This window comes from Ursus maritimus, unplaced genomic scaffold, assembly GCF_017311325.1.
Source record: "Ursus maritimus isolate PB19 unplaced genomic scaffold, ASM1731132v1 scaffold_29, whole genome shotgun sequence".
Classification (NCBI taxonomy): Eukaryota; Metazoa; Chordata; class Mammalia; order Carnivora; family Ursidae; genus Ursus; species Ursus maritimus.
In genome coordinates, this window is record NW_024425452.1 from 873,457 (window position 1) to 888,909 (window position 15,453).

General features: G+C 37.5%; 1 protein-coding gene across 8 annotated transcripts in view; it reads left to right on the forward strand.

Moving 5' to 3' along the window:
• The window catches only part of NFYA (nuclear transcription factor Y subunit alpha), a 28,325-nt gene that overhangs the window by 4,578 nt on the left and 8,294 nt on the right, over nt 1-15,453 (forward strand). For 2 of the 8 annotated variants that reach the window (XM_040643443.1, XM_040643448.1), the window contains exons 2-4: nt 2,402-2,550; nt 4,151-4,237; nt 7,041-7,187. In XM_040643443.1, the coding sequence (XP_040499377.1) occupies nt 2,476-2,550; nt 4,151-4,237; nt 7,041-7,187 (309 nt within the window). In that variant the 5' untranslated portion in view covers nt 2,402-2,475. The remainder of the gene's footprint in view (nt 1-2,401; nt 2,551-4,150; nt 4,238-7,040; nt 7,188-15,453) is intronic. The other 6 variants (XM_040643449.1, XM_040643450.1, XM_040643446.1 and 3 more) reach the window with 5 other exon arrangements.

Sequence of the window (15,453 nt, forward strand, 5' to 3'; positions counted from 1 at the left end):
TCATATTTGCTTTCTGTTGGCATATCGGTATATAAATGCAAATTATAGTTAGATAGTTGCTTGGTGAGCATTCCATCAGAGCAAGGGTAGTGAGTTAGAGAACCATATGGCCACAGAACGGCATGGAGTGATGACACAGTCATCCTGTCACTTATTTATGGCTCTTACACTCTTACTGTGCATACCATTTCGGTTATGAGTAATAGGCTACACACATATTTTAGTATAAAAATTTTCAAACATACAGTGAAGTTGAAAATTTTACAAAAAACACCAGCATACCCATCACCTACTGTCTCCTGTTAACACTGTACCATACTTGACTTACCAGGCATCTCTATCCATTTATCCATCAATCCATCTTATTTTTTGATGCATTTCAGAGTGAATTTTAGGGCTAAATATACTTCTTCCTAAATACTAGCACATGCACTAGAATATATTTTTATTTCTTTCACACCATATTGAGACAGTTTACAAGTGATTAATCTGATCTACCACATGTGGATTTATGGAGAGTGGTGCATTTCTTTGCTGACATAACGTGCAGTTCATTTTAGCTCACATAACTTTATCATTCAAATTTTAGAATTTATGAAGACCTGGAGAAAAATTGAGCACAAAGATTTGTCTACATTTTGCTTATATGTACTTGTACCCTCCTCATACTTCAAGGTGAATTACCCTTTGGTAGTTATCATTTAAAATTTTTTTTTAAATTTTATTTATTTATTTGACAGAGAGAGAGACAGCCAGTGAGAGAGGAAACACAAGCAAGGGGGAGTGGGAGAGGAAGAAGCAGGCTCCCAGCAGAGGAGCCCGATGTGGGGCTCGATTTCAGGACCCTGGGATCACACCCTGAGCCAAAGGCAGATGCTTAAAAACTGAGCCACTCAGGTGCCCCTCATTTTAAATTTTTGAATCAAGTTTATCTAAGGTTCTCAAATACCATTTCCAATTTATCTCATTGTGTCCTTATTTTAAGAGAGTCTTTAAGCGAGAAGGGTTTATTTGACTAAGGCTTGGATATTTGATAATATTTAGGGATTTACTCATTTTCTGTTTGAAATGATAATGCAGAGCCAATATTGTGATACGATGGTAAAGACAAAACGAGAGTCCTTCCTTTTTAGAGATAGATGCTAGAGTATTCACAGAATTTTGGAATAGTACGGTGTCTGGGATTTACTTCAAAATACTTCAGGGGTGGGTAGAAACTGGATGAGATGTGTGAAACAGGATTGACCATGGAATAAGAATTGGAGATGACTGGGGGGGGTTCCTTAATAATGTTGTCACTACTCTCTTTTTTTTAAGATTTTATTTTTTAGAGATTGAGAGCCTGCATGCACACACATGAGCAAGGGGAGGGGCAGAGGGAGAGAATCTTTTTAAGATTTATTTAGGGAGAGAGAGAGAGAGCGTGTACTAACAGGGGTAGGGGCAGAAGGCGAGGGAGAGAGAGAATCTTCAGCAGATTTCATACTGTACACAGAGCCCAAAGGGGGACTTGATTTCACGACCCTAAGATCACGACCTGAGCCAAAACCAAGAGTCTGATACTTAACCAACTGAGCCATGTAGGCCACCCCATCACTACTCTTGCATGGGTTTGGAAATTGCCATAAAGCAAGTTAAAATTATATAATAAGGGGTAGGATATAATTAGGCATACTAGGTAGGCATTCACATGCAAGAGTGGGGGAAACTTAAGTTCTTTTTAGAGAAAATCATAGCCTTAATATGTCATATAAAATTTTTCTTCTATTTAATCTATAAACATCATTTTTGCCATTAATGACTTCTTATTCCTTGCCTTGGATTAAAATGCAAATTCCTAAACCTTCACTCCAGCTTTCTTAATACTACTTAATGGAGATTTTGATAAGCAAAATGGTTGACTTCAAGTCTGGGTAATTTCCTTACTAAATAATAAACCGTGAAGTTTTATACTGCAGACCATGTGTAGCAAATTAGAGTAATACGTTTGGTATTGTATTGGCAGGCAGCAAGTATGTGCTATAAAATAAAGAAACTGCTTATCTTCTAAAATACACGTGCAGACCCTAAAACTAGTGTTAAATAGGCCTTGTAACAACATGATATCGTAATTTCATGAGTATTTCTAAGTGGGAAGTGTTGCCCTGGTAGTGTTGAAAGGTAAGGCTGCCAGTAAGAAATGACTAAAAGCACTTTCAAGACACGTGAAATGGCATTACGGTATTTTTGGCATGCACGTGCCTTGTAATCCTAGTTACAGATGACGTCAGAAATGAATGTTTCCTGTTCCCTTAGCCTGTTTACTTGCAAATAAAGCACAGCAATAAGTTATCAACGTTAATCGTCTGGCAAGGCTTTTATTAACCATCTTACTCAGTTTCTTTCCCATCCTTTCTAATAGGCGTGCATTTTGCAGTCTTCTAGGATCTCCTGCGTGAAACTCAACTGCGGACAGGACTCTAAATTGGAGGGATCATGGAACAGTACACAGCAAACAGCAATAGTTCGACAGAGCAGATTGTTGTGCAGGCTGGACAGATTCAGCAGCAGGTATGGAAGTAAAACTGCTTTAAACAGCACAGCAATGGAGCCCATAATGGCACCACTCAAGTGGGGGATTATTTAGCGGTCCCAGATCTTATGAATAATAGGTCTGACGACTTGTGCCAGAGTGCTTGTTGAAGATTGGATCTGTTTCAGTTTCTCTCCTGTTCCATGTGTTCAGAGCTCTGTATTCAGTCCATGACCATGTGACCAAGAGAATTTTCTCTTCTCGGGAACCTGGTTTGATTCTGAACTGCCCGTTTTATTTTGCTAAAAGTCAAAACCTAGTCCATTCTCAGATGGAAATTTGGAGTTGTCGTTTTTTTCTGGATTCAGTTCTGTTGTTTCTCTTCTCGATTAAGCTAGCTTTGTGATCTTCTAAGGCTGTGGCCACTGTGGATAAACCAAAATAGTCATCCAAGAAATCCACTGTTCTTTGATTTGATCTGTTATGGTGCTTATTCTGAAAAACTGTAGTTCGGCATGAGGTTAATACTTAGCCACTCTTATGAATAAGCACATACTAGAAAGAAATCCTCTGTGGGTTTATTCCTTAATAAGATAGATTGCTTTCTTAGATTTATACAGAGATTACATTTTCTAATGCTCTATACCTAGCTTTTTATTTTAGTAACAGTTTACTTGTGTTTCTCCGTAGAAGAAATTTATTTGTCTTTTCAGTCGATTTGACCTTGACCTTTCAATCGATTTGACCTTAGGCCAAGATTGGGGAATGTTTTGTTTACAAAAGGGAGCTTCAAGAGTGCAGAAAAGTAGATGATAGGGAGTGCAAAGGCCATTTTGACGGTAAGTTGTTCCTCTCTAATGATCAAAGGAAGGAGCAACTCTTGATTAAAATAAATTAATTATTTAAACTCCTTCACTGGCTCTTCCTTCCCCACAGCTGCTGTGTCTCTGGCAGCTTCCTTCAACTGCCTGCTGAAGAAAGGGGATTCCACAAAGGGCCCTCTATTCACACCACGGCCCTGATGGATGAAGTCTTGTTCTGTCAGAACTTACCGTTAGAGCACATAAAAATTAGGTTAAATCACTGAAAGCATCGCTTCTAAGGTAATCCAATTGAGTAGAAGTAATCTTAGTTTTGGGCCAGGAGAGCAGTGACCAGCATGAAGATGATTTTGGTTCACAATGACTGCTTCATTCTTCCTATCTGGTGATTACATTTAAGTCCCAGAAATTCTTCGTTGTGGCTTCAAAGCTGTAAAAACCTGATAACTTTGTTGCGAACTCATTTGAGGAAATAAAAAGCATTAAGATAACTCTAAGCAAAAGGATCAAATGCTTATTTCTGGAGGGAGGTATTACATTAAAAAAATTTGTGTTAATGATGACAACTATTGTTTTTGAGTCATGGAAATGTGTTTTGAGTTTCACTCTGGGGACAAAGGGCTAGTATCTTTAATCCTGCTATCTACAGCAAAACAGCTTCAGTGTAGGGAGTCTGTACAGTGTGAAAGTCCTCTGTTGGGTGGGACTGTTGAAAGAAGACTCCCTCCCTCTCCCATAAGAGGTAAGGTGATCTCATGTCTTGACCTCTACATTTCCTTCCTGACACATTTCAAGCTCTTCCTGTTCCTGTTCTCAGCAGCAGGGTGGTGTCACTGCTGTCCAGTTGCAGACTGAGGCCCAGGTGGCATCCGCCTCAGGCCAGCAAGTCCAGACCCTCCAGGTAGTGGTGCCCTCTCTGATTCTCTGTAAGCACTGCATGAATTTCTCCTGTCCTCATGTCTGGTGCTGTTTGTGGTAGGATCTCAAGGAGAAATGGCAAAGTCAGTTGCATGTTTTTGATGCTGTTAACTTGTGTTTGAGGCTTATAAGATTCCAGTCTCCTCACGTTTCATGCCTAGTCATGTAGTCACCCCAGTATCAATTTTCTAAAATTGAATTTGGCTATTGTGTTTCTTTGGGAATACCCAGGAAGGAAATGGCATAGGTGACAGTAAGAAATTCTTACAGGTGGCGTTAGAATCTATTTAGAGCTCAAGCTCTATACTAAGAATGCACAGTAAAATTCCGTGGATTTGTATTTATAATAGTGGAATAAAAATAACTAGGGTTAGATTATGCTTTATTTTTATTAAAAGGACAACTCAGCTGCAAAATAATCCTTGTACTTGGCAAGATTTATCTAATCAGTGAATCTTGTTAATCTCTTAACTGCTGCCTTTTCACTACCTTTCCTGAGGAAACCATGGCCATTTTTATTACTAGATTTGCAAAGATTACTCTATACCTCTTCGTGGACAGAGGTGGAATATGCTTTCTACAAGTCTTAGGTATCAGAGCCACTCTAAGAATTCTTACTTAACCGGAGCAGTTCCCTAACATTATGCTTGGCCAAGCTAAAAATCCTAAGTTGGGGTTATATTTTGGCAAATTCCTATGTAAAAATAAGAGTAGAACCTAAGTCTTTTCTGTATCTGCAAGTTATTTTGATTAAAATGGCTCTATTTCTGAGAAATTGGCAAAATTTGTGTGCACTGCCTTTTTTCCTCCATTGAATGGAAATGATTCAAAGTAGGACCTAGAATGTAGACCTGGCATCTCACTTCAGTGCTGCTAAGCATCCAGCAGTTACCTGCCCCTCATGGTAATCATGCACTTTAATCCTTCAGCCCCACCCCCACACTTGACACGTGTAGTGTCTGATGATGATATGCTGTCAGTTCTGAACATAAATTAGGCTGAAAAAAGCTGAGCTTGTAGGTACTCCTAAATATGTTCAAATCTCAGAGTTCAACAGCTTGTTCATGTTTTTCATGCTTGCTTCATCTTATACATAAAACAGTATTGTCATTAACCACTTGTGGAATGGGAATGTAACATGCTCTTAACTGTATGGCTTCTTGTCTGGTGCATGTGTCTTTGTAATCATACGTTGTAAACGCAATGGGCTCCTTGGAGTTTCAAATGGTTTATCATGTACACATTTAGTGTGTCAGTGAGAAGTTCAAGATGATGGGTAGCCAGCAAATTACGAACAGTTGGGCCTTAAAATTTGTGTTTCTTACTTATGTAGATTTTATTTAAAAGAAATGGGAACACTTTATGGAAATGATGAAGACCTTTCCTCTAGGGGTCTCATTATTTTGGAGAATTTTAAATATTTCTTTCAGTTACTCATTTAATAAATATTCAGAACAATCCTTTCTGATGGAGTATATGCAAACATTGGTGTAGCAAAGGGAATTTAATTTGATAAGGAAAGGAGAAAGCATGAGAGAATCAGATTATAAAATCCTTTAAAAAGTAAAGTGGAATTTCTCAATGAACAGTTTATAAAACTTAGGATTTAAATATTCCTGAAGATTCAGATGCATTTGGTGGTGGTGGTGGTGGTGAGGAGGAGGAGGGGGCCTTAATATCTAATCTGTTCATCTAGGGAAGATCGATCTTTTAACCAATTACTGTTATTTGAACACACTTTTCAAGGGCATTAAAAATCAATATTTTAGTCATGTGAATATTCTTGTGTTCTGATACAAATAATCCCTCAAAACAAGGACAGAATCTGAAAATGAAAATTTTGGACTTGCAGCTATTCTTTTGAATATTTCATTTCATTTCTAATGTGGCTGGTTTTTTGGCTTCCAGAGTGCATTCAATTAGCTAGGTATTTTGATGTTGCGATTCAAGATGTCATAGAGCATGTATAATGCCCTGTCTTCTAAAGTAGTCCATTTACTCAAAGGAACTTGAAAGTTGGGAGTTTTTTTGGTACACTTGAGTGTATAATTCCCATATTTATCACTGTTTCTGTTAAAACTAAAACAACTATGCAGATATTGCAGGGTCCAGTGTGAGGAATTCACCACAGAGCTTGAAAACTGACCAGAAGATATTTCTAGGCCTTTCCTAGTGGGCTCTTGAAAGAACCACAGGACTAGAATTCCCAGAGTGAGGTATAGGGTCAAAGTTGTGTATTTCCTTTATGCTTGAGAGACTGTGGGGAGAAAGGGTCTTCTGTATAAGCTTCCAGAGCTGCTTGCTGCCCAGCCTCCTGGAGTCATTGCTGGGTAGTTTGATTTATTCCTTCCAGGTTATTTAGAATTGGCACTCAACCACCATCCCCACCATTAGCCCCCCCTCTCACTGCCTCCTCCCCAGCCTTCACTAGAAACTATTCCTGAATATTAGTCTCAAAAGGCACATAGTTTGGATGTTTTGATTAAGTGCTTCTCATGGATTTAGCCTGTATTTGATGACAAATGCCTTATATCTGTTGAGACTTCCTAAAGACCCTGGATATACTTCATTATATCTGACCTTAAAGTATTCAGCTTGGCGTTTAGTCAAAGCTAGAGTGCTTTTTAAGAAGATAACTTGAAGATAGGGACTTGAGACTCATTTTCTTAGTGTCTCTTCTACCTTTTCCCCCTATACCAAGGCAGCAGAATAGTTCCAGTGATTATCTTTTGGTAAAAACCATTTTGTGTCTTATGTTATTTCATTGTTCTTATTTTATTTCCTTCTAGGTCCAGGGGCAGCCATTAATGGTACAGGTCAGTGGAGGCCAATTAATCACATCAACTGGCCAACCCATCATGGTCCAAGCTGTCCCTGGTGGACAAGGTCAAACCATCATGCAAGTACCTGTGTCTGGGACTCAGGGTTTGCAGCAGGTGAGCGATGCAAAAAATCTCTAGACAGAATATCAGAGGTTTTTAAGAAGAGCTTGTTAGGAACTGTCTTATTATTGATTTGGCATTTACCACCCTACATTCACAAAATTAGTCGATTTTCCACTTTTGTACTATCAGTGATAGAAAGCAGAACTGTACAGAAATTGGACATCTCTGGTAAAGACTAAGATGTTAGGTATGATCTTGAATCCTTATATAAAGAATACAAAAAGATGAGAGCCTGGTTTAATAGAAGGGATTCATTGGTTTGATCTTTGTTGGAACTTCTGGCAACTGAGGGAATTTACAGAGTGCTTTGGAAATTAACTGTTCTTGGTCAGGAATGTTATCCTTTCATTTCTTCCCAAGTGATTTATAATTTGAATTATCTAGCAAGTGATGAAGAAAAAATATTTCAGTCCAAATCCATCACACACACCTAAGGCTGTACTTAGTGCAAAATGTGTAACCCTTAAATACTTTTTTTTTTTAAATATTTTATTTAAAGGGGGAGCAGTAGGAAGAGGGAGAAGCAGACTCCCCGCTCAGCAGGGAGCCTGACATGGGGCTCATCCTGAGCCAATGGCAGACACCTAACTGACTGAGCTATGCAGGCACCCCAATACTTTTATTTTAAAAGAACTGAAAAATGAATGGTATTTCCCTTATGAAGTTAGAGAAAGAAAGAACAAAATGAGCAAAAAAGTAGGTTAAAATTAATGAAGTAGAAAACTAACAAAAATGCAGAAAGGGTAAATAGAGGCTGATTCTGTAAACAGACCAATAAAGTACTTAGGTAAATCCACAGGAAAAATGGATTCAGAAACAGAAAACAAAGGTAAAACAAGACATGCGGCTCGGTGGCATCAGATTTTTAAAAACTGGAGGGATCTTTATCGAGTAGGTAGAAATTAAAGAGTTTATATCCGGTGCTAGAATGGGTGTAGAGAAAAGGAAACATTGTTGGTAATTTCAAATTCTGAGGGCATCTCACTACTAAATACATAAACATAAACTCTTTCTGCCCCACTTCTGAGAATGTATTGTGTAAGAAGAAAAGCACCTGTGTACAGGGAGAAATGTACAAAGACATTTATTGCAACATTGTACTAGAAAAGAAAATGTAACCTGAATGTCCATTCCATCAATAAGGATAAAAAAACGGTTGAGTACATCATACTCTATGCTCATATATGGAGCATTTTTTCCCTGTTAAAAAGGGTGAACTGTTCACTAGGGGCGTAATCAATATTGAAGTATTTTTAGTGAAAAATAATTTGCAGAGAAATATATACTAGTGGTTTCTGTAATGAATAGCCAAACACTCATGGATATGTATGTTTATGTGCATGGAGGCGGGGGGGCAAGTGAGAACTATTAACTTTTTGGTATATCTGTATTTTGTTTTAACAAGTGAAATGATCACAATGATTTAGTTGTTCTGGAGGAATTTAATAGAAGTTGAAAAAACCAGGCATGATCACACTACTTGATAAATCTAAATTAATTTTTATATAAGCCCTTGTAATTTTATGTACTTTTTTTTCAAAGTGTATTCTGGGATTTTTTGTTTCGCTTTATTACTTTTGTTCTTTTGCTTTTATAGGTAAGATTACTATAAGTGTGTTTGAATGTGATTGCTTTATTTTCCAGTTGAATTCTTAAGAGTAATTCTTTGGAGTGGAGGGATTGCTTGGCAAAGCGTAAGATCATTTTTAAGGCCGTTGGCATATTTTTGCCAAGATAGAGTTGTAGTTAAGATTAAAAATAGTTTCCACATTGCTCCATGCATAAATGTATGAGGCTCTAAATATATTTTGTGTGTGTGCTTGCCGCAGTGTCGTACTGCTATTTCATTTCTGTCCTTCTCATTGCCTCCTCTCCAGCCCCCCTTGCCACGCCTTCCTCTCCACTGTGGAGTATAAGTGGTGTGATAATAACACTAGGAACAGTGTACTGTGAATGCAGTGACCTTTCATTCCCAGGTCTGCCATTAAACAAGATTTCTGATCCTAGCCAAGTCATTTGATTGTCAGTGTTCTCATCCAGAAATGCAGTTTATATCAGGTGATGTTTAGGGCTCATTCCAGCTCTAAATTCTGTGATTTTATGGGGATTTTTTGGCCTGTAAAAGACTTTGAAAGGGTTATTTATTTCATTTCCTTCCCTTCAAGTAGGACTGTAAGTAATCAAACCATCCTGGAGAAATTCTTTTCTGTTAACATGTATAAAGGTCTAGGTACGATTCCATAGCCTCCTTTAAAATGCTTAAGGTTTCAATCCCTTTTTATTAGAGATTGCTTCTCATTAGTGTTTTTTGAATAACCACTTCTTTTAGAAGAGTACTCCTTAATCTTTTTTGGATTGCATGCTCTATTTTAGAATTCCACTGAAATTTATATCCTCTTAGAAAAGGTACAGATGTTCAGATACATGCTAAATTTGTCTATAATTTTAGATTAAGATCCCTGGCTTAATAAGGACAGTGGAACCAAAGTAGAGAGTGAAGAAATAAATGCAAGAATATTGGAAGTTGATGTATAATAAACATAAAATACCAGTGAAGAAGTGGTTTTGGAGCGCCTGGGTGGCTCAGTCGTTAAGTGTCTGCCTTTGGCTCTGGGCGTGATCCCAGTGTCCTGGGATTGAGCCCCACATCAGGCTCCCTGCTCTCCTGGCAGGCTGCTTCTTCCTCTCCCACTCCCCCTGCTTGTGTTCCCTCTCTCGCTGGCTGTCTCTCTCTGTCAAATAAATAAATAAAACCTTAAAAAAAAAAAAAATGGTTTAAGAGTGACATAGAAAAAGAAAACATGGTATCTGTCTCATACTATATACTTGGTAGATTTACAGTCTAAATGTAAAAAAGCATACTTGGAAACTTTTAGATTTTATTTACGAGAATTTTCTTTATGTCATGGAGTAGAGTGGATTTTTTAGAGACATAAAAACCAAATTGATTTGACTACTTCAAAATAAAAATGTATATACGTCAAAGTATAAATAAAAGAAAAGGTGCAGATACGCAGAAGATAATTTTGACACACATAATTTGGTTTGTATCCAAACTACATAAAGAACGTTTATGTATTGATATGAAAATAACAATCCAGGAGAGAAATGGGCAGAGAATATGAATAGATGGAAAAGGTATTCCAAATGACTAATAGCAGGTATCCCTTGCTGTTTGAAACTCAGGAAATAGATTCAGATAACTAATTAAATGTTTACTTATTTATGTATTTGCCACTACTTTCTAAGTGCCAACTATGAGCTAAATATTTGGAGAAAGTAGTTAAAAAGACCTAGGTAAAGGATTCTGGGAAGATGGTGGAGCAGGACATTCCAGGAATTTGTCTCCCCACCTATACAATAATCTCACTGGTAGACTTTGTCTGATATAAACTATTTTGGAATTCTCGAGTCTATTGAAAGCTTTTTACTTCTAGGGGGAGGCATAGACTTAGAGTGAAGATAATTTCGGTAAGTTTGAGCTCTTAGCACAATAGCAGCTACCCAGCAGCCTAGCAGGTAGCTGTACACAGGTCTTAAAGCAACCTCTGGGCAGCTTATAGGAGCCAGAGTGAGCAAAATAGACCCCATCCTCTAAAATCAGGGATCACTGATTGCTGCTTCTGATCAGAGGTGCAGATGAAGGAGGAGGCAGCCTGTATCGTCAAACCTTTCCCCACTGTTGTTAAGTCCCTCTCCCTCCAGCTGAAGTGACTGACCCTAGGGAATTTTTTAAAAGCCAGTGCCCTTCCCTGCCCCCTTCGTTTTTCTCTTTTTCCCCTTTTGAGAGCCTAACTTTAGACTCTAAGACACTCAAAAAGAAGCTGAATATTTGGGAAAATTAGAAAAGGACTACACATACTTGGGGACAGGCACAACTTCAGGAAAGACCTGAAAAGGCCTTCAGTTTATGCCTTAGGCTGATTTTTTGGTACAGAGACTGCCTACAACAATCAAAACAATAACAGCAAATCCCAGGGAAGGGAAAGAATCTGATTTCCACAGCTACTACATTATTTGACTTAATATGCAGTTTCTAACAAAAGTCATAAGGCATACAAAGAAACAGGAAAGTATGGCCCATTCAGAGTCAAAAATTAATCAATCTAGAAACCATCCTTTAAAAAAATAGATTTAGTGTAAGACTAGCATTTTAAGAATAACTGTCCTAAAGATGCTCAGAGAACTACAAGAGGAAGTTGAAAAAGTCAGGGAAGCAATGTAGAACAAAATGGAAATACCAATAAAGTGATAGAAAACCTGAAAAAAAATTGTGGCACTGATCAGGATGATAATGGGAATGAAAAATTCGCTAGAAAGATTCAAGGCAAATTTGAACAGATAGAGGAAAGAATCCACAAACTTGAAGATAAGGCAATGGAAGTGATTGGATCTGAGGAACAGAAATAAAAACATTGGGAAAAAGTGAGCAGAGCCTGAGGGAGCTGTGAGTCCACTATCAAGTGTGCCAACAGATGCATTGTGGGAGTTTGAGAAGAAGAGAAAGAGAAAGGTCCAGAGAGAATATCTGAAGAAATAATGACTGAAAATTTCCCAAATTTGATGAACGACATTAAGATGAACTCAGAGACCAACAGCAAGACACATTATCATCAGACTTTTGGAAGCCACAAATAGAGGCTCTTGAAAACAGCAGGAAAGAAGTGACTTGTCACCTACAGGGGATCCTCAATTAGGTTTTTAGCAGATTTCTCATCAGAAACTGGAGGCCAGAATGCAGTGACTAATATATTCAGAGTGCTAATAGAAAATAAACATCAGGGCACCTAGGTGGCTCAGTCTGTTAAGCATCCAACTCTTGATCTCAGCTCAGGTCTTGATCTCAGGGTTGTGAGTTGAAGCCACACTGGGCTCCACACTGGGTGTGGAGCCTACTTTAAAAAAAAAAAAATCTATCAGTGGAGCACTGGGTGGATTAGTCAGTTAAGTGTCTGCCTTCAGCTCAGGTCATGGTCATGATCGGGCTCCCTGCTCAGCGGGGAGTCTGCTTTATCCTCCCCTTGCTCATGCTCTCTCTCACTCTCCTGCACACACACACACTCTCTCTCTCTGATAAATAAATTCTTTTTAAAAAAATCAGTTAAAAAACAATAGAACAACCAGACAGATGAGTAAGGAAATAGAGTACTTAACACAAAAGACTAACTAGATAAGACAGACTTACGTAGAACACTCAGCCCAACAGCAGCATTCTTGTCAATTGCACATGGGAGCTTTCCAGGACAGATCATATGTCAGGATACCAGTTAAGTCTCAGACTGCATACGAAGTATCTTTAACCACAGTGGGATGAAGTTAGAAATCAACAGAAATAAAAGTAGAAAATTCACAAATCTGTGGAAATTAAACAGTAAACTCTTAAATAATCAATGGCTCAAAAGAGAAATTACATGAGAAATTAGAAAATACTTACAGACAAATGAAAACAAACACTCAACATACCAGGACTCACAGGAAATGGCAGAAGCAGTGTTGGGGGGAAGTGGATGACTATAAATGCTAATGTTAAAAAACAAGGAAAATTGAATGACAACCCACAACTTAACCTTACAGCTTAAGTAATTAGAAAAAGATTGAATTAAAAAGCTGGCCAAAAGAAAGAAATAATAAAGACTAGAGCAGTAATAAATGAAATAGTAAAAAAACAATAGAGAAAATAAATGAAAACAAAAATCGATTCTTTGAAAATAACAAAATTGACAAATCTTTAACTAGATAAATTAAAAAAAGTCTCAACTAAAATCAGAAATGAAGGTGGGGATGTTACTACCAATTCTAGAGATGAAAAGATTATAAGAGTATTATGAGCAGCTAAATGCAACAAATTGAATAACCTAAAAGAAGAGCAAATTCCTAGAAACAAAACCTACTCTACCAAGACTCAGTTAACAAAGAAATAGAAGATCCGAATAGACTTGCAGTAAGTAAAAGGTGAAAGATGTATCTGATTGGAAGAGAAACCAGAATATAGAGCTTATAATTAGTAAGGAGCTTGAATCCATTATCAAAAATCTCCCAACAAATAAAAGCACTAATGGCTTCACTGGTGTATTTTACCAAAAACTTGCAAGACTAATACTAAAACTCTTCCCAAAAATTAGAGAGGAAAGTACTTCCTAATTCATTCGGTGAGGCCAGTATTATTCTGATACCAAAACCAAGCAGACATTGCAAGAAAAGTTACAGACCAATATGCGTTATGAACATGGATGCAAGAATCCCCCCCAAATACTAGCAAGCCCAAATCCCGAGCATATTAAAAATTACACACTATATGTAAGTGGGATTTATTCCTAGAGTTCAGTGATGCTTCCACATAGAAAAATTGATGCGTGTAATACACTGCAGTAACAGAATGAAGGGGGGAATAACTCTACTGTGTTGAAATAACGCCCAGGTCAAAAATGTCTGGTGGTGGAATAAATGAAAGAACTAATGAGATGGGAGATAAAGAGGTTGTGGGAGAACCATTTGTTCTGTACCCTTGATTATTGTTAAGGTATGAACTTGTATATAAAATACTGGAAGTTTTGAGCTATGGGGCCTTCCTAAATGCATTCTCTTTTGTTTTTAAAAATGTGTACAGTAGCTGTTAACGTGAAAACAGGATTCTATACACCCAGCAGTTAAAGTGTTAACTAGTTTTTTCAGTAATAAAAAGCTTATAAGAAATATTTTTCAAATTTCTTGTCGCATTTACAATGACACTCTAATAAATTAGCCATAGCCATTAAAAAGAGAAATGAAAAAAAATAGATTTGGATAGCACAAGTTCCTTCTCTATCCAGAATTGTTACCTGAGGTTTAGCAGTCCAAACCCAGGAATCGAATTGAAAATGCAAATTAAATCAGCAGAAGACCAGCAAACATTAATGTCAGTACTGAGCATTAATGAAGATGTTGGAAAATAGGCATGGGGTATAATCTGACACATTGTATTATCTTTTGCTGCAAACAAATTATTCTAAAAGTTAATGGTTTAAAACAACAGATTATTACCTCACAGTTTCTGTAGGTCAGGAATTCTGGCACAGCTTGTCTGGGTCCTCTGACTCAGTGTTTCTCTCAGCACACTGGTGGGCTGCAGTCAAAGTGAGGTTCAACAGGGGGAAGGATCCACTTTAAAGCTCAACTTACGTGGCTCTTGGTGGGCATCAGGTCCTTGTCTTGTGGGCCTCTCCGTGGGGTAGCACACGGCACAACAACTGTCTTCCCTCAGAGCAAGTAAGGGAGAGTGAGAAAAAGCCAGCAAGATGGAAGTTGATCTTTCTGTAACCTAATCTCAAAAGTGATGCCCCACTACTTTTGCCAGATTGTTTGTTAGAAGTGAGTCACTAGGTCCAGCACACTCATGGGGAAGATTACATAAAGGAGTGATTACGAGAAGGCAGCTGGAAACTATTTTAGAGGCTGTATACCACACACCATCTCCTTCAACACAGGATTCTTCTAAATACTTAAACTCCTAACATTTGCACAAGGATACATGTTCATTAATTTTTGTGTGTGTGTAAAATTTGTTAGTAAAAATAAAATTGTTGGAGAAAAACCCAGATGTTAGGGGGAATGGATGAATAATAAATTACAGTATAATTATTTAATCACCAGTTAAAATGAGTGAACTAGTTCTGGGGTGCTCAGCTGGTTCAGTTGGAAGAGCATGTGACTCTCGATCTCAGGATCATGAGTTCAAGCCCCCACATTGGGTATAGAGATTACAAATAAACACTTTAAAAATGATGAACTAAGTACTTTAAAAATACTTTAAAACTGGCTAAATTTTTAAAACACTGACCAATAAGAGCAGATTGCAAAAAGATACAGTATATTACTATTTATGTGAAACTTACAAACTAAAACCTATCCATAGGTTTTTATGGATAGAAATGTGTAAAATGCTCTGTGAGAATGATCACATTTTAATACAGTGAATAATTTTTAGATGGGAAGGGAATGTTAAGCAAATATGGCAGAACGCTAATTTGTTAAATCTGAGTGGTGACTGCATGGGTTTCTAATATGATAGTCTCAATTTTTCTATATGTTTAAAGCTTTTGTATATACATATTTATAGAATAACATTTTTTTCAACATTTTATTATAGGAAACATTAAATAGACAAAAACAAAGAGAATGGTGTGATGACTCCCTACCACCCAGCTTCAACTTTTATCAAAACATGACCAGTCTTCCCTTTCTCTCTCAAGGATTATTTTGAATGTATATAATATTCTTT